At 41.9% G+C, this 20,090-nt stretch overlaps 1 protein-coding gene across 4 annotated transcripts in view; it reads left to right on the top strand.

The window, feature by feature from the left end:
• kiz (kizuna centrosomal protein) overlaps positions 1-18,077 on the top strand; it is a 30,289-nt gene extending 12,212 nt beyond the window's left edge. For 2 of the 4 annotated variants that reach the window (XM_020053778.2, XM_010879202.3), the window contains 8 exons: positions 506-670; positions 1,952-2,102; positions 4,592-4,763; positions 5,163-5,213; positions 6,542-6,631; positions 6,922-6,991; positions 14,346-14,392; positions 16,589-18,077. In XM_020053778.2, the coding sequence (XP_019909337.2) occupies positions 506-670; positions 1,952-2,102; positions 4,592-4,763; positions 5,163-5,213; positions 6,542-6,631; positions 6,922-6,991; positions 14,346-14,392; positions 16,589-16,692 (850 nt within the window). In that variant the 3' untranslated portion in view covers positions 16,693-18,077. Of the gene's footprint in view, positions 1-505; positions 671-1,951; positions 2,103-3,326; positions 3,515-4,591; positions 4,892-5,162; positions 5,214-6,541; positions 6,632-6,921; positions 6,992-14,345; positions 14,393-16,588 lie in introns of those variants that run through there. The other 2 variants (XR_828404.3, XM_020053780.2) reach the window with 2 other exon arrangements.
• Positions 18,078-20,090: the final 2,013 nt, after the last annotated feature.

The raw sequence follows: 20,090 nt of genomic DNA, 5'->3' as shown, positions 1-20,090 counted from the left end.
GACATTGCCCTGCATAGGGTGCCGTCGTTCCGACATTAAACTGGTGTTTTGACTCTATCTGGACACTAAAGATCCCACAGCACTTATTGTAGAAGTAGGGGTGTTAACTCCAAGGCAATGTAACCATCCCTAGCAAAAAATTAGCTTGTTCATCCCCTCTCCTCCACTAGTTAGGAAATATGAAATACATGTGTAAAGAACTATGGCTATTAAAATGTCTGAATGTAATAATGTTTGTAAGTGTTTTAAAAAAAACATTTAAAAACATAAAGTAAACATGCCAAAGTATGACCCTTTGGCCAGAATGATCAGAACTACAGTCACCTAGTTGTCAGCCAGCGAGTTGTGAGGCTTGGTGACCCGCTGTGACCTTTGCCATGTGTTTCCTGTGTGTGGTGTGGCTCATTCTCCATGTGGGGTGTACTGGAAACAGACTGACCTGTGGGCTGCTGGGCTAAACCCCGGCTTCCATGGCGATGGCTCACTCTGCTCTGTATATTTGCAGCCTTTGTAATGCCAGGGCAGGCTTGAATGGAGAGGACCTTGATGCGTGTGGAGCAGTCGTCCTTCATCAGCTTCAGAGGTTGTCATGGAGCACCTCAAAGGGATGCCTGTTAACCGAAGAGATAGTTAGCGCTAACTGGTCCACCAGTGAGCCCAGGAAAATAAGGTAAGGCTTTCTGTGAACTCTGAGGCTTTTGATGTCATTGTTTTTCAATATACAAGATGTATCATTTGATGAATTATTTCGGTCTTAAATGGAAGCGGGTGATAGGTGAAGCAGTTGAAATGATCTTGAGTTTCATACTGGCCTGCAATGTTAAGACCCTTTGAAATTGAGCCTTCATGCGAAGGATGCATCTTTCTTTGGTCCTTATGTCCACGTGTTTGCATTATTTATTTTTTAATCTGAAAATTATTTATAGCTTTCTTTGTCCGTATTATTATTTGATAATTATTTAAGACGTCGTATATGTGCTCTTAAGATTGTAGGTACAAAAAATGTACTTTAATTGAAGCTGTATTACTGGGTCCCTTAGTATTATTTGTTAAATGCTACACCAACCCTGAGTGAGTCAAGATGAGGACATTTTGAACTCTCTGCTCCTGTGATAAATGTGTGCAATAACAGAGTCATTCAGAGCAGAGATATCAGTGCTCTACAAGTGACCGAGTTCATAAAACCAATCTCATCGTCAAAATGAAAAGTTAACTGATTCAAAGATGAATTCCACTTTTCAGACAAAGAGCAGCTTCATTTCTGTGTGTTTTTCTTGACAATATGACTGGAGTACAGAGAAGGTGCAGAGACACACGTTTAGAACAGTTTGAGATTGGATCGAATGGCCGTGAACATGTCTCCATCCTTCCCAAATGGAAAGGTCAATTGTGAAACCTCCAGCAGTAACTCAATGTGTCTGAAGGTCATGAGCAAATTAAATGCCCTATCTGTGACTTTCTTTTGATGAGGAGGTCCACTTTGAACCATCGCTCCAATCTCTGCAGTACCTGAATACTTCATTGATTTCAGAAAGGCCTTTTCTGCTTGCCTGTGTTCACGTGAAAAGAAAGTATCCTGAGATGTCTTTTACCCTACTATGGATGTTTGACATTTTCACTGTATGTAGCCAACTTATGTCATTTGGTTAACTTCAATTCATAAATATCAAATATGTTACTTTTTTTAAGATGCCGCAACCATGCCACCATTTATTTGGCTGTACTATATGTGCTTCTTCTGGCTACAGGTTTTTAATAGGTTTTTCACAAAAAATTACCACAATAAACGAATGAGGAAAATCCATGGTTGTTAATGTTGATGTGTTTACTGTACATGGACAGACAATGAGGTAACATCTCTGTAATGAAGTATGTTAATGTTATATCTTCCAATGTTCCATATTCATCCATTCTGACCAGGATACTGCGTCTTTTTCCCTCCTCATTGCAGCTCCAGTGTGGCCCCTGATGCTGCTCCTCTGTGGGATCGCTGGTTCAAGCACGCGCTTTTTCTGAAGCACCACCGTGTCCTCACCAACGACCGCCTCGTTCAGCTGTTCACTCCACTGCTTCTGCCGTGCAACGCCTCCTATTGCGCCAAGGTATGCTTTTCACAATCCACTTCCAGTACCGGTTCTTTGACATACAGTGCAAAATCCAGGGCTTTGTGAATCGCCGCCATCAGGCACAGCAAGCACGCAGGGCCTTTAAAGTGCTACCGTTTGGGTCACATTTGCTCCTGAATATTTAGCTGGAATTTTGAGATTTTTTTTTTTACTGTGGCAGATTGGGATACACCAATGTGGCAGGTTTTTCTCAAACTACTCACAGCCATTTCCATTTTCAGTCACTCTACCTAGCTAATTAGCCAGCTAACATTTACGCCTGATAACATTACTTGTCGGGTATATGAACATTTTTGAGCAATGAAATAAAGGGAAATTGGTTCTTCTGGAAACCAGTGGTTCTGGGTCTCTGAAATTATGTGTTATGCTCCTAACTTTTATAAGTTGGAAGTGACAGAACAGCAATTGAAATGCAAGCACATATAGCCTACATTTTTTATTTCTATAATTGTACCTTTGCAGGACGATAGGATATCAGAACCCAGGCTTTGTAAGTTAGTTTCAGTTTTAAAGACAGTTATAGCCACTGTAAAGACATTGGATACTAAAAAGGCAGTAGCACTTATGCGCTCTTTGTCTCTATGTGTCTGAAATCTAGTGCTTCCCACATATCAGATTAATACACACCTTGACCTTGACCAAAGGGGAACTCTGACCCATGTGCTAATTACAAATAACAGGCTCTACACGGGTTCCTTTCATTCTGTGGCTTATTCTCCTGAAAAACACAGGCCTTTAATTTGTTATTAGCTGAAGTATTGCCATGGCCCAGGGCAGTGTGAATGAGGCAGGCGTTAGACCTTGTTCACAACAGAGCCAGGAGTCTTTGAAATCCCCTTCTCATTGACCTTGTAGCAGAGTATGCCCAATTAAACCAGCCATGAAATTACAGCGACTATTCACAAGGCCCACAAAGGCTGAAAGATGGATATAAAAGTAAGGTACCCTTGCAACTCATTTTCCTTCCTAAATCCTCTCTTGGTTGTTTTCTTTGTTTGTTTCCTCAAGGGTTCTCATTGTAGATGACACACGTGTTTGTGTCACAAACCAAATCAATGTGAAGGCCTATACAAATGCATCTCTTAGCATTTCATATAGAACTGGGGAATATTTGTACTTCACGGACACGGAAGTTCATTTAATTGTGATTTTTCAAAACTGATTTATATCCAATCTTGTTTACATTTGATTTCCTGAAAGGGCTGCGTTTTAACTTTGGTTCTTGTGATGGGAGCTGGAGATGTTGTTGCGACTTCCCTGACGCAAGACAGAGAGGCAAAGAGAGGCCCTTGAAAATATGAACACAATCCTGATCATCATGTCCAAGTGCATCAGGAAAGGCCTGAGTGTAAACCGTTCTCTCTTTTTTTTTTTTTTTATTCTCTTCATTTACTCTCTCTCTCCATCTCTTATATTCTCCCTCTCTCGCGCTCTTTCTGTCTCTCTCACAAATACACACAGAACAGCTTATTCTCCTTCCCTCTCCCACACGAGAGCAAACAGAATTTCCATTCACGTCTTGCCACACAGCCTTCACCACTCTGTAACAAATGGGAGCATGCAGCTCACATGCACACTCAAAGAGGCACTTTGACTATTCAAGGACCAACAGTTGCATTCATTGATATTTAAAATGCTGTTTTTTGAGAGAGCTCTCTCCCGTCCGTGGTACATTTGACTATATTTTAAAAAGAAATATGAATAATAGAGATCTGGATTAATAGTGCTGAATAGGACGAGATCAGACTGGTATTGGTGTTTGTTCCCCTCTCAGGATATGAAAGCCTGTGCACACTGTAAGTCTCCCAATGACCTGCCGATAACAACTAATATATATTTAATGTACTTAAAGTTTGTCTGTTTGTAAATCCGCCTGATCATCCCCTTCATATTAGTGCTCATTAAAAGTTGTGAACAGCCTTTTGAGCTAAGAAGCAGTCTTTGAAGACACCAGTGGTCCTATCTCTCAGATGACGATCGCTGGCTTGATATGGTGAAAGGAATTAGGGTTTGCATCTCCCTCATCACACAGAACGGCTCTTGTTAATTGTGTATCATCGTCACCCATGAGATAAATAACTGGAGAGGAGGGAAGAGAGCAGTTTGTTTCCATCCTCTCCGCCAAGTGGAGATATCAACCCATTTCACGTTAAAGTGAGGATGATTGCATTCTTTAGGCGCTTGTCTAATCTCACGGGTGAGAGGAGGGTGTGTTTGAGAGCGAGCTAGAAAGGGGGAGTTGAAAGAGAGTGGAAAAAAAGTGAGAAACATAGTTTAATCTGTTTTTGTTAAATGGGAATTTCCATTCATTTCTTTTTGTTACTGTCAAAATGTGTGTGGAGATTGGCAGACACCAAAGCCTGGCCTGGGTGAATTGCTTGCTTAATCGGCGGGGGGTTCAATTTGATGCTCCTTTCACAATGTGGGAGCCTTTTGAATGCGGTTTTAATGTGTCATGGGTGCAGGCCAAAGTGCTGCTGAGGACACTTCTGTCCCAGGGGAGTGAGGAGTGCCCCACTGTGGAGAGCGAGACGCCGTCCAGTGTCCTGCCGTCACTCCTTGACGACCGCACTGCAGAGACCCAACCAGCCAGACCTGCTGAGGAGCAGCACACTGCAGGGATGCAAAGTTGTTATGGTAACGCCCGCCCCGCCTTTTTAAGCAGCCTCCCGACAACAACTAATGAGCGATGATGTGAGGATGAGGATGTCCAGTGTCGTCCGTGTCCCCCGATCCTAATATGGTCGATGGGAAGGCGTTTGCAGGTATCGCAACTTTAGTCAGCCGTCATCCAATGAGGCGGGGCCAGGACTGGGATTTGAGCGTTTATAGAATTTTGCCAGTTCTGTTTAAGCAATCAATCACTGCCGTGAAATTAAACTTTGCCCTTATGACAAAGAATCACAACCCTTCACTATAGGCCTCTTTCCAAATCCCTGGTAGCCTGTCTTCTTAGGGCCGTCTATTCAGGGAAGTCCAGATGTCCAGCCTAGTCTCCGCTGTCTCCAAGCTCTGTGTGTCTCTCTTTTCTTACAGGACTACAAAGTGGTGAAGAGGACAGCCAGGACCAAAGTATTCCTATTAGAGGTAAAAAGGCAGCACTGAGCCCTGCATTCAGAGTTCTTGTGTGGCGTTGGTTTTCCTCCCACAGCAGCCCATAATGGGCTCTTTTAAATGGGTGGCTGTGGCAGGAGGATCAAGGTGAATCTGGGGTCAAAGTCCCACCTGAAGAGCTGTGCAGTTCCTCTAATTATCTTGGAGAAACAGTGCAGTTTTTTTTCAGCCAGCCAGAGCAGAGGCGCGGCCAAATTGATAATTTGCACCCTGCATAATGCAGGACTTGAATGGTCCGGACTCCATGGTGTAACCAGAGATCTGTCATTGGTTCTCATTATCTTCTAAACAATGCTGTGCAGCAGCAGACATGAAAAGATGAGATGTGGAGGCATCCTGAAAGCAGCCTGGGTGCCAGTCCACACCAGAAACTCAGAAATGTAAAACAAACTATTACTGCACTTTGCCATCGGGTGTCATACTGGGCCTTTCATGTGTGAGCATCCCTAAGAGTGCAGAACCGTTGAACCAGTCCAGTTTCAAATCACAACTAATCAAAAGCAAAATGCTTTTTTTTTTTTTAAAAGAGACATTTCCTGTTTCATGGCTGGAGCCGCTGCTGGGCAACTTTACAGTGAGTAATGTCTGTCTGTTACCACAGACTGTCAGCACAAACGGATATTAATGACTTAAGAATGTTTGTGGTTGTACCTATATGCTCAAAGTGACATACATTTTGTTAGTCTGAGCAAACAATTCAACTAACAAAACAAATAAAATGGTCCGAGACTGCCATGTGAAATTGCTTCATCATTTGTGTAAGGCCAGACATTCATTTGATATCGGCGGTCTTTAAAGAATTCTTTCCCGCAGATGGAATGCTTGGATGTGAAATCTCCTTCCCTTGAAACAACCAGACATTTTGCTATTATTATATTTTGATTTACCGTGGTGTGTTCTTGAGACAAATGGCTGTTTATGTCACACAGCTGCTCTTCTGGTTGTAAGCCGGAGTCGTTCTCAAATACGATACCTACTCTACTGCATGTGGAAGTAGTTTGTGTTTTATTTCGAGAAAATTAATCTATGTCTTTTGAGTCAGGTGTCTTGGGAACCTGATATACAGAGACTGCCGAGGGGGGATTGTCTTGTGGAAACTGTTGTTGCTCTTGGTGTGTGTATGTGCACGGCTTAAATACACAGCTTAGCCAGCCCTGTGCTGTGGTTTCACCTAGTGTTCATCAGAAGGACCGGAGAGCCAGTCATCGGAGCGTGTTGTCTCTACAAACACACCGCCTCTGAAAGTTGGAAACGTGTGTCTTCAAGTCAATATTTAACTCCGATTTTTTTTCTTCTCACAGAGACAAAAGCCTATCAGCTGCTTAAACAGTCTGCCACACAGCAGAGGCCGGAGGAGATCTGTGACGAGGAGGAGGATGAGGAGCTGTCAGGTGAGGAGTGACCGGCCAACACCACACCCCCCCACACCAACCCCACTCCACACCACCCCTCCAGCAGGGCCTGTGACCTAATCATCGGTCAACAGTCGCCATATGTCCCAGAAAGAATTGCTACAGTACCGTGGACAGGGGAAGCAACATAACCAGCATGTGTACCCGTTTTATTTTTATTCAGTCAAAAGTGCTTTTCCGCTACGTATTTGCATGCGCATAGAACATGGCTGATTGTGTAATTAGATGCACATACCAAAATGTTTGATCTGTCTTGTTTGCTCTTTAAGGAACAAATGATGTCTATGAAGAGGATGCTGGGAGGGTTGAGCGCTCCTCTCATCAAGACCCTTACGCTTGGTACGAACATTATTGTTATTCACTGCCTTTATAGGAAATAGGCCACCAGACACCAAGTGGATGATGTACATTTGCATGTTGCTCTCATAATTCCCTGTTAATTTCCATTAGATCAAGGGTGTTCCTCCCATTAACTCGTAGATGAAATCAAAAGGCCAGACTGTTATAAAGCTTAAAAGCTGCTGTCACTATTTACAGGGTTCATGTTTCAGCATGCTAGCTAGAGAGGCAGACTGTTGCTACCTAAACTAGTTTGAAAAGTTCAATTGGACCTGAAATAGTTTGCACTGTGTGTTGAAACTCCACAAATATAGTCAGAGGCGACTTACTTTTGAAAGTAAGAATCACAAAATGTATTTTAAGATGACATCTTTAAGATAAGATGATGTATTTTTCCCCCTTCCCCCCACTTTTTTCCAAAACCTTCCTGGGTCCTGAATTCCCGTTGGGCTGCACAAATCAAAATGTTGAGTGGTAGGAAAAGAACATAAAAAAAAAATTAAAAAAAATAGCTTCATGTTTTCACACATTTGAATATCAACACGACTTCATCAAAATCTGCAATTGCGCGGTCCTCGGAGAACCTCTTCACCGGGAGCCCATTTGGGAAGGTAATGGCTGGGTAAACGTTATGAGGAATAATCTTCTCTGATTTCATGTGATTACTGGGCACCACACTGACACAAGGGCCCAAAGTGTGCGTCTCCCTGGCCAGGCCAGCGGGCTCTCCCAGTCTACCTATTAGCCGAGGGAAGGGCATAATGGCCTAGCTCTATTGAGGCGCTGCTGTCTGCCAGTGCCAGCCCAATGACTGAACCTCTTTAATAAACATGAGCCAATTTCAGACTCCAGACCCTCTCAGATGGCTCAGTCTCCACGGTCATTAAGGCGCATGGGAAGCCTAAATCTAAGGCGATAAAACAAACGTAAATATAGAGGAAATAGGGGAAAAAATATCCCCATAGATCTGATTGGCCACTGGTCTTGTGCATAAATGATTGAAATAGGACTAATGAGTAGTTTTGCTTGCTTGACACCTAATCTATTCAGGGGTGTAGTTAGCTGTGTTAGCTGTCGCTATGAGCGGTCACTATCATACTTTTTTCCCTTTTCCTCTGTCATTTTTTTTCTCCTCTGCTCCCGTATGCTTACGTTTTAAGCATTCCACTTACCACAGTCACTTCTTGCGCTTTATTGCTTCTACAAGTGGTCTGGAAGCTCGGCACTTGAACGGAAGCATAGCACTGCAGCATGTTTTGCCCTGCCTTTCTCTTTCCCTGGTTCTCTCTCCTCATCTATTTTCCCCTTTCCATCAGTCTTTCTCTCTGCCTTTCACTCTCTCTGTCTTTTCCTCTTTCAGTCCTTCTCTTCCCCCTTCTCCTTTTTTTTAATTTTTATTATTTGCTTTATTTTGTCAGTGAGCCGATGAGTGACATCAAAAGATGCTGTGGCTGGACTCAAAATAAAAAAAAAATGGCTTCCTCTCTGTTGTCTTAGACAATAATTATGATTCGCCAGTTAAGCCTCGTCTACAGCTGAGGCATTGTAGTTTAAAGCAGAGGCTTTGGTGCAAAAAATGCATTTATAGCCCTTTGTGTGGCTCCTCATTATGTGTGGGCCCGATTCATTAAGTAATTGGTTTGCAGTTGTTTACATGAGTATTAAGGCCCTCTATTCAGGAGCCTTTGAGAGATACATTGTGCAAATGTTGCATGTTATGAATGCAGAATGAGAGGCGGGGGGCCAGTCCTATTGGCCAAACACTGCACTCAACTGAAAAGCAAGAGAAAGGCACTGGGTGCTGCTTTGCATAGCAATGACTCTGCCTTAATAAGCTTTACAGATTCAATACATGCAGTCTATACAAGATGCAAAGAGATACTCTTAACACTTTTATTTGTGCTCATTTCACTATTATGACATTGGAGAGAATTGAGGTCTTTCATATTCCGTTTTTTTCCTCCCTCCACCACACAGTGTTTTTCAGCAGTATACTTTATAGAATGCTCAGATTATTGTATTATAAATCATGGCCAGGCACACGGATCTGCAACAGTTTATTAAGGATTCATCTATTAGAAATCTTTTGCCGCTATTGTGAGTGGTAAAGCAAAATCACTTTGTGGTTGAGTGGGGATGAAAGGAATAATGCACCAAGGAGTGAGTCTTAATAAGCAGCTGCACTCCATGTAAAGACCACTTGTTTCCCTTTGTCTGGGGGGGCATGCCACTGCTTCCTCTGGTGCAACAATCATTGTGCTGTCTTATTTTTTGTATTTTTTTTACTGTAGGCATTTCAGAGGGTGTTCCTTTCTTGTTTTATTTTTCCCTTCTTCTTTTGCTCTCTTAGCGTGGTCTTGATCTAAGGATAAAGTGATAAAAGATATAAACAAAAACCAGGCTCTCTCTCCCTGTCCTGTCATCTGTCGCTGTGTTTCTGATGCCCGGTGCGTGGAGCGTTCCCTTGGACAGCGGGATGTGCTCAGGCATTCACACCCCGATCGCACAGACAGAGTCAATGTGTCATCATCAGAATGTAGCCCTCTTCTGAAGAGGCAGGAGGAAGCGACGTGTGTGTGTGTGTGTGTGTGGTATCTCTCAAAACACAGAACGGGAGGGGGAGAAGCAGAGAGTTGGCACCGGAATGGAACAGGTAGAGAGAGTAACGAATATTCAGACAAACTAACAGCCTAATTGGGAGCCAGCTGACAGAAATGTGGTCAAGGACTTTCGGCAGAAAAATAATATGGTGACAGGAAGACAAACTGTGCTTTATTCAAGTGTGAATTCCAGAGGCCCAGTCTGAAAACAATAGCTTGTTTTCACTGAAACTGTAAGCAGTATAGATGTAGCTCCATATGGCACGGTGTATTAGTGTGACGCCGCAAAAGAAACAGGCAGTGATAACCAGAGTGTCTGACTGACAGAAAGGAAGGCAGCATTAAGAGGCTTCTGCCAGAGGAGGTCACTCTCCTGCATTCAGTTCCTCTTCTCCAAGGCTTTGAAACCAAACCTAACCATGGCATCTGTCTAATGCTTAGTTAATTACACAATATCACAATATTTACTTCTGTTCATGACACGATATGGTTTTGTTCAGCGTAAGTGGAAAAAGTTATTGGAATACAATTATACATTTCAGGAAGTTGCCTAACAAAGATACTTTAATAATCACTATTGTAAACTTTTTAATCTCAATAAATATTGTCGACATTAATTACATTTTAATCATCTTTTTTATTTGGCAATCATATTCTGTCAAGCACCTGTGATTCCAATGACAGAAGATACCTGCTATCAAAGGGCTTCAGTGTACATTATTAGCGCGTTTCCTGTGCTGCAGTACCTCTTTACGCCCAGTAGAGGGCACTCATATGTTAGAGAGCCCTGAGTGGAAACTGCGAATGCCCAAATGGTTGCCTCACACTTTTGCCCCCACCCCCCACACCGAGTGCTACATCCTGCTGTAATCCTGTGGTGTTTTAAACATCTAAACAGACCTAAACAATTTTGCTGTGGGTCATAGCTGGGAAAGGAGTAGGAGTTGATGGGAATGATGGGGTGATGGGTCTCCCTCTTTTTTTTCCTTTACCTTTAGACAAACGCTGTGCTAAAGTGCCTGTGCTATTAGCATTTCTGTGTGGGTGTTGGGAGCTTAAAAAAGACAGTGTAAATAAAGGCAGCATTCTTTTCCAGCCTGTGCCAACAGTATATAAAATGCCATGTAAGCATTATTTTTCCAGACTGAATCAACCCTTTATAGGTTTTCCATTATTGAAGCACATCATCAAATTGCCTTCATGCCCATGAACTCATTGCAAAAAACCAAAAGAAATGTGAATTCACAATCATTTTTCAGTCCAGTTTGAAATGATAGCGTATGTTAAAGGATCTGTCTTTTTTGTATAAAGAGATAAGCAATAATAAAAAAATTCATTTGCATTATTGTGAGATTGTAATGTATATATCACACATACATTTGCATATTTTTTACCAATGTAATATACAATTTTTCCATTTTCAGTTGGTTGCGTCAGGATAAACACATTTCAGGAAGTTGTGAATGAAAAATCGTATTGTATTGTTTACATTTATAAATGTAAGCTAAACAATAATAAATATGGAATAATGAAAAAAGCCATGAAGGAGGCATTTCAATAGTAGCTATAATTTGGATAATTGTTCACATTACGCTTACCAAGATCTATGAAAAAAAAGAAAACCGTGGCCAGCACAGTCTGTCTTACATATTCAGATCATTGCCTCAATTAAGGCAAACTCTGCAAGATGAACTGGCATGAATCTTTATGGAAATGAAATGCTAGATTGAAGGGGTCAGCGGCTTCCTGGGCTTCCTATGGTAATGGTCCTGTCTTGAAAATCAGCCCGGTCTCTGTCTGAAGTGGAACAGCTGATAGATCATTCCCATGCTGGCTGGGGAAGTTATATAAAAGAATAGTCCAATTTACTCCCTGGAAGCATATGTTTATTACCACAGTCATTACAGTGGCGGGGAAAAGAATTGACATGTTGCTGGAAATGGCTGTGGATTACACAGGGAATGTGAATATGTAAACATATGGACTATGCGTGTTTTCTGGTGCCTGCGTTAACAAACTATTGTATGTTTTCATTGTGGCTTAAATATCTTAACCTGTGTGTATATGCCCTAACTGCATGTTGAATTGTGTCAAGTATATCCCTTTTTAAAACTATAGGGGATTTTTAAATGCTATGCTGGGGTAGCGGCGAGGTAGATGGAAAGCAGCAGAGCAGGCATTTTTGTCACACTCTTTGTTGTCCCAGCTCTACTTTATCTCAAGGATAGCCCTGTGTACATCGCAACAGTAGCAGGGACAATTCATTGTTTTACTTTTTTATTTTCAAGTAGCCCGTTGGTTTGTTAGTGATACATTTTATTTGATGCTCACAAAGATGTCCTCAGGAAAGTTCTTGTGAAAAATGACATTTCTAAGGTTGCCCTTCCCAGTAACTTGACCATGTAACTATTGATTATCTGTGTGTAATTACAGTTGTCGTCCCAGTATTACTTAAATGAAATAGCCTTTCAATGATAAGCCCAAAAAATTCCAGGAGTGTGGTACAAGTGAATTTCTTTTTTCTTTTTACCAGGTAACTGTGTCTGATAAGAGACATTTAACTACCTTAATTGCCTTGCTCAGGGACAGAGCAGTGGAATTCACCTTGCCAGCCCAGGGGTTTGGTCTAGTTTCATGACAGACAGTCTGACCACTCAGCTCCCTGCAGCCTGTGGGTTATGAAGAATTATTCTTAACTTTAGTTGTTGACATTCCTTTATGACCAGGCAGATTTTAAAAGCTGGCATAACGGCTGCCAAGACTACTACTTAAAATAAATGATCTTAAAGATGTCAACTGCGAGGGTTACGGCTTCCCTTGGATTCTTTCATAGCTGCAGTTACTGTCAGTACTATCTTTATTCATTGGTTTAACCTAACTTCCATTTTCTCTGTATTTGTGTGGACAGTGAAGCTAAAATTAAGGTTTTTGCTTCACTTTCCAAATAGGAACACTGAGTAGCTGTCTTAATGTAGTCCCAGCTCGCTGCTTTGTGGTGACATGGTTTTCGTCAGACAGACTGATAAGAAATAATTTCCTTTCATAAAGTGTAATTTACTCCATTGTATCTTATTCTGTATCTTTTGATCCAAAAAGGTTGATTTTAAAGGCTTGCTGTGGGTTTCAGGGGGACATTCTGTACATGCCCTTTCCACTGCAGACAGGCCGGCTGATTATTTGTGATTGCATCCTTGCCTCAACCCCCATTTCCACTTTTTCACATTGGTTTTCTTGACGGCCAAAGGTTTTCAGAGGTATACTGTCTTCTCTAGCCTTGGCGTAGATGTAGACCTGATCCAATTATCTGTCTGGAATCTTATTGATATATGAATATAATACATTCACTATAATGGTTTTGCCAACTATGTAATTTAATGTATGTGTTAGAAAGCAATTGTCGCGCTGTTACAAATTATCGTTAAGATGTTTATTTGCTTTATTTTATTTAGATAACTGTTTGAGTGATGTGGCACGAGCAGAAACGTATAGTTTTCAAGATGGAGTGGCTTTCAATAGGATCACAAACAACATAATTGAGTTCATATACAGCAGTCACATTTGGCTGTGCCAATGCTGAGCTTGAGGAGAAGGGGGTAATTGTGAGGATGGCAATCAGAGGGGTCATGCGTTTGAATTGAGGGACACATGGATGCAGATAGAACAACACACCCCGTGTGTGCCTGTGCAACTGTGCTGTGTGTTCAAGTGGGTGGGGGATGCAGCCATGCCGTGTTTGTGTGTGTGTGTGTGTGTGTGTGTCAGTGCATGTGCCTTGTGTGTGTGTTTGTGTGTGTGTCTGTGTGTGTGTGTCTGTCAGTGCATGTGCCTAGTGTGTGTTTGTGTGCGTGTCTGTGCATGTGCCTAGTGTATGTTTGTGTGCGTGTGTGTGTGTGTCTGCATTTGCCTAGTGTGTGCGTGTGTCTGTGTGTGTTTGTGGAAAATAATTCGGTCCTATTATTTTTATTTTCTTTTTCAAAGAAAATATTTTCGCCAATGGACAAAGTAAAAACAGTCATATGGATATTGGATAAGCAGCTAGGTGGTGGGGATTTATTGTGTTGGCTGTGAATAGGGACTGTGATGATGTAAATTGAAGAGGAGGCCTTTAAAAGTAGATCGGCCTACTGCATATGCATCAAGGCACCTCAAAGCCTTTTCAGGGGTCACACATTTCCATAGCGATATCACTGATGCTATGGGAATCCGGCAACCCTGTCTTTCGACCACTTCTGAATAAAGAGGCGTCTTGGGGAAGTCCTTCAGCGAGATTAGAACAGGAGTCAAGGAAGTTTCCTTTGGTGCTGTGTGCCTCTAAAACAGGCTTAGCCTTGGAAGTCTGTCTCCTTAAGGTCTGGATTGGTGTCCTTGTAACATGTTACATACACATTTTGCTGAGGGCGCTAGTATAAGTTTTGTTGTGCATTTGATTGATGGAACATGTGTAGAGCTAGAATGGTCCTGTATCTCTGCTGCCATTTTATTGTTGGTGTTTTTAGGATTTCAATGACTGTGACACTGATATCCTTTTTAGTCCTTGACAGATTCCATGCTTGCTCATTACATGCTTGACCAACATTTACTGTATGAGGTTAGGAACACGTGTTTATTTGAGCATTTTCCTTATTGGACACAAGTACTGTCCACACGTTTTAAATATGTAAATGCTCTCAATGTCAGAGACTACCGATCTATTAACTTAGAGTAACTCTCTATTAAAAACACAGGTTAATTGATTGTTTTCTTTATATTTTCAGGAGAGAAAATAAACAAATCCAAAGCTACTCTGCAGTACAGTCTAAAGGTTAGTTATCCACAGCCATTCTACATACTCATGTATCCACAGCCATTCTACATACTCATGTATCCACAGCCATTCTACATACTCATGTATCCACAGCCATTCTACATACTCATGTATCCACAGCCATTCTACATACTCATGTGTCCACAGCCATTCTAAATACTCATGTAACCACAGCCATTCTTAATACTCATGTGTCCACAGCCATTCTACATACTCATGTTACCACAGCCATTCTTAATGCTCATGTATCCACAGCCATTCAAATTACTCATGTAACCACAGCCATTCTAAATACTCATGTGTCCACAGCCATTCTAAATACTCATGTATCCACAGCCATTCTACATACTCATGTATCCACAGCCATTCTACATACTCATGTATCCACAGCCATTCTACATACTCATGTATCCACAGCCATTCTACATACTCATGTATCCACAGCCATTCTACATACTCATGTATCCACAGCCATTCTACATACTCATGTATCCACAGCCATTCTACATACTCATGTATCCACAGCCATTCTAAATACTCATGTAACCACAGCCATTCTTAATACTCATGTATCCACAGCCATTCAAAATACTCATGTAACCACAGCCATTCTAAATACTCATGTGTCCACAGCCATTCTAAATACTCATGTGTCCACAGCCATTCTTAATACTCATGTGTCCACAGCCATTCTACATACTCATGTTACCACAGCCATTCTACATACTCATGTATCCACAGCCATTCAAAATACTCATGTAACCACAGCCATTCTAAATTCTCATGTGTCCACAGCCCTTCTACATACTCATGTATCCACAGCCATTCTACATACTCATGTATCCACAGCCATTCTACATACTCATGTATCCACAGCCATTCTACATACTCATGTTACCACAGCCATTCTACATACTCATGTTACCACAGCCATTCTACATACTCATGTATCCACAGCCATTCTAAATACTCATGTAACCACAGCCATTCTTAATACTCATGTGTCCACAGCCATTCTACATACTCATGTATCCACAGCCATTCTACATACTCATGTATCCACAGCCATTCTACATACTCATGTGTCCACAGCCATTCTACATACTCATGTGTCCACAGCCATTCTACATACTCATGTATCCACAGCCATTCAAAATACTCGTGTAACCACAGCCATTCTAAATACTCGTGTAACCACAGCTATTCTAAATACTCATGTGTCCACAGCCATTCTTAATACTCATGTGTCCACAGCCATTCTACATACTCATGTTACCACAGCCATTCTACATACTCATGTATCCACAGCCATTCAAAATACTCATGTAACCACAGCCATTCTAAATTCTCATGTGTCCACAGCCATTCTTAATACTCATGTGTCCACAGCCATTCTACATACTCATGTTACCACAGCCATTCTACATACTCATGTATCCACAGCCATTCAAAATACTCATGTAACCACAGCCATTCAAAATACTCATGTAACCACAGCCATTCTACATACTCATGTATCCACAGCCATTCTACATACTCATGTATCCACAGCCATTCTACATACTCATGTTACCACAGCCATTCTACATACTCATGTATCCACAGCCATTCTACATACTCATGTATCCACAGCCATTCTACATACTCATGTGTCCACAGCCATTCTACATACTCATGTGTCCACAGCCATTCTACATACTCATGTGTCCACAGCCATTCTACATACTCATGTGTCCACAGCCATTCTACATACTCATGTGTCCACACCCATTCTACATACTCATGTGTCCACAGCCACTCTACATACTACTTGTGTCCACAGCCACTCTACATACTCATGTATCCACAGCCACTCTACATACTCATGTGTCCACAGCCACTCTACATACTCACGTGTCCACAGCCACTCTACATACTCACGTGTCCACAGCCATTCTACATACTCATGCGTCCACAGAAGTACTGCTGTCTCAATCTCTGTATTAGTTTACCAAGTAGAAAAGGGGATATTGTGAACTACACGAGACATTAGGTTATGTTAATTGATTTACATTTGTAATTAGAATTCATTTTACAATGATAATTTCAATTCTTGTTTGTATTCAATTACCCCACATTTCAGCTTTTTTCAAATCTCCTAAATCAGCTTTGTGATTCAGATGTTGGGTCTGTGTTGTTATGATTTTCTTATAGCTTTTTGGGGAGAATCTGACGACAGCAACTCAGAGATAGAAGCTGCCTTACGTCCTAAGCCCTACAGTACGAACAATGACGACTCTGATGATTTTTATGACTGACAGGCCTGAGAAAAGGAATCTCCATACCGTATTTTTCCCCATCTGTAACCCTTAGCTGACTCTTTCCACATTATAAATTCTATGCATACTGTACCATTAAAAAAATAATAATAACCTGATGCCTCTTTAACTGTGGTTAAAGTGTGTGAAGAGTTTTCAAACACACAGATGTTAACCTTGTTTCAGTCTCTCCATCTGAACGACTCTTAGAACTCATAATAACAGCTTGAAATAGATTAAACTGGTCTTTTAAAGCGATTTGTTTACACTAGGCTTGAAATCATGCATTCGGAATGCTGCAGTCCTCTCCGAGTGGAATGCATCTACTGTAGTGATGTGAGTCACCTGTAAAATGGCAAAGAACAATGGCCACTCTGGATGTTACAGAACGACCTGCACACCTGTTGAAGTGGCCCGTCACCCAGAAAGACAGACCTATGATGGAAACATCTGATCACAATGTATGTTTTTTGGAAATGTTCAGTAAAGCTGAAGTTATATACGGCGAACAGCAGGCGTATGCTTGTTTCCCCTTTTCATTTCCCTGTGCCTTTTCGTTTTCAAATGATAATGTAGTACAATCGTGTTTGTGTTTTTGTGTAAATGCTTTGTGATCACCTCATAGCGTGAGTGGACAGACTGTGCTTATGCTCATTATTGTATTTGAAGAATATGCAGTCTTTATTGGTGTCAATACGTGTAACTGACGGTGAATAGTAATTACACTGCTAAAACGTAGACCGAGCACCACGTAGAACAATGAGCAATATCCAAGACCTTGCTCTCATCTAGTCACACACTGCTTCAGCCCATGTGCATGGGTTTGCTCCACTGCACTCAGTTGTTGCAAAAATGGACCCGTTATGCCGTTTATTTTCAGCATCTCCGTCATTTGGCTGAGTGTACCTTTAACATGCTTGGGAAATCATGTGATCAACACATCATCTCCCCAGACTGGCCCTAAACCTACTCTCAAGTTTTATAAATAACCCATTACTTATTTCTTGTAGGAGGTTGCTTTTTCGATTCATATGAATGTTAAACTGTAACATTTGAAACGCCATGTTATGTTGTAATATTGTAAAAGCCCCTGGCATTCAGTATATTGGTAGGATTCCATTAGTCAGCTTTTAGGTGACTTTATATGCCTGAACCTTGTAAAGTAGGACTCCACACTCATTACCAGTAATGGCTTCAGCCAGCCCTGACCTCGCACAGGAAGGGAATGTAGCGGAATCATTTAGAGTTTGCTAAAAGGCTCCCTAACATAATATCCATGTTAAGGAGCATGTCAACAGATACTCGTGTGTGTGGCAGATAGATCTGTGAGAGTGGAGGTGTATTGTACTAATACGTAACAACACAATAAACATTTTTTAAGAGAACTTTTCCTGATTGACTCTTCTGTGAGAGGCAGTGCCTGTACACCTCGTTTGGCTTTTAACACCATAGTAGCAGGCGCTGTGAATCATGACATATCAGGGAGATTCAATGACCTTGCTGAGGACAATTTTATAGTGTTTTAATACATTCAATGCAGTTTGTTTCTTAAATAAGCAACGCTAAGTAGTATATTTGTGACTGGTGGTTAAAGGGAGGAAAGAGTGTTGCGCGATGTGAATGTGTTGTATGTGTAGCCTTTTGGAGGCTGAGCCAGAGCCCACCGGAGCCTGCCTACCTGCCAGAATCACAGATTGGTCTAACTTTGGCGCTTATATCCTAATACATGATATTTACTCCCTGAAAGCGTTAACATTCTAGGTATTCCTCTAGATTTACATTTTCAAAGACAGTCTTGAGGCTTCTAGCTTTTTTATCATAGAGAAGCATGATTCCATGTGCCAGGGGAGGGTTGATGAAGGGACGAGTTGGTCCTGAGTTAAACCAGATTGAATAGGCTTAATTAGTGATGAGTTAGCAGGTAGATTTGTAGTTGAGAGGCAATAGTCCTTTGAGATGGGCCAGAAGTTATTGAAGATGGCGCTGTCCAGTCTGTGCTTTTTTAAGATGGTGGTGACTGCTTCAGTTTTGCAGATGGAGAGGACAGTGCATTTAATGTATGGACAGTGAGCAGGCAGACACACTTTAAGGAGAACCATGGGAAGAGGATCCAGGGAGTAGGTAGTGGCGTTGGATGACCGGAGTCTTGAGATATGCATAGGTGGACTCTTTAGGGCAAATGTTGGCTTCTGGGATTCAAGGGTGGCCAGTGGGAAAATAGGAAGGGGGATAGATCCAACTGGGATTCATTTATTGGGAAGGCAAGTTAGAGCTGTTGATGATGTTGCAGAAGAAGGTGGACGTAGCAGCCCTGAGGGCATCTCTGTTGATGGAGAGGCCTCAATATGAACGGTGAGCCCCGACTAGTCAGGCACTCCAGGTGGCAGCCATGCTGCTTTTCCAGGGGGGAGGAGGAAACAGATTTATTTTGGACAGGGGCCAGAGAATAAATGTTGAACTTGTTAGCGAGTTGGCGAATTGGGGACATGGTCCTGGGACAGGGCAGTGCAAATGGCATCAGAGGTTAGACTGCTTTGATTTTGTTGAAAGAGATGATCTGTTTATTAATTTTATGAGGTACGTATGAGGTGTAAAGAGAAATTGAGGATCTTTTGGTCAGACAGAGGGAATGGTAAAGGTTGAGATCAATACCTACACTCACCTAAAGGATTATTAGGAACACCATACTAATACTGTGTTTGACCCCCTTTCGCCTTCAGAACTGCCTTTATTCTATGTGGCATTGATTCAACAAGGTGCTGAAAGCATTCTTTAGAAATGTTGGCCCATATTGATAGGATAGCATCTTGCAGTTGATGTAGATTTGTGGGATGTACATCCAGGGCACGAAGCTCCCATTCCACCACATCCCAAAGATGCTCTATTGGGTTGAGATCTGGTGACTGTGGGGGCCATTTCAGTACAGTGAACTCATTATCATGTTCAAGAAACCAAATAGAAATGATTCAAGCTTTGTGACATGGTGCATTATCCTGCTGAAAGTAGCCATCAGAGGATGGGTACATGGTGGTCATAAAGGGATGGACATGGTCAGAAACAATGTCCAGGTAGGCCATGGCATTTAAACGATGCCCAATTGGCAATAAGGGGCCTACAGTGTGCTAAGGAAACATCCTCCACACCATTACACCACCACCACCAGCCTGCACAGTGGTAACAAGGCATGATGGATCCATGTTCTCATTCTGTTTACGCCAAATTCTGTCCATCTGAATGTCTCAACAGAAATCGAGACTCATCTGACCAGGGAACAGTCTTCCAGTCTTCAACTGTCCAATTTTGGTGAGCTCGTGCAAGTTTTTGCCTCTTTTTCCTATTTTTAGTGGAGATGAGTGGTACCCGGTGGGGTCTTCTGCTGTTGTAGCCCATCCGCCTCA

Source organism: Esox lucius, chromosome 15 (genome assembly GCF_011004845.1).
Source record: "Esox lucius isolate fEsoLuc1 chromosome 15, fEsoLuc1.pri, whole genome shotgun sequence".
In the NCBI taxonomy this organism is placed as follows: Eukaryota; Metazoa; Chordata; class Actinopteri; order Esociformes; family Esocidae; genus Esox; species Esox lucius.
Note: the sequence above shows the minus strand (reverse complement) of the source record. Positions and strands in the feature narration are given on the sequence as shown.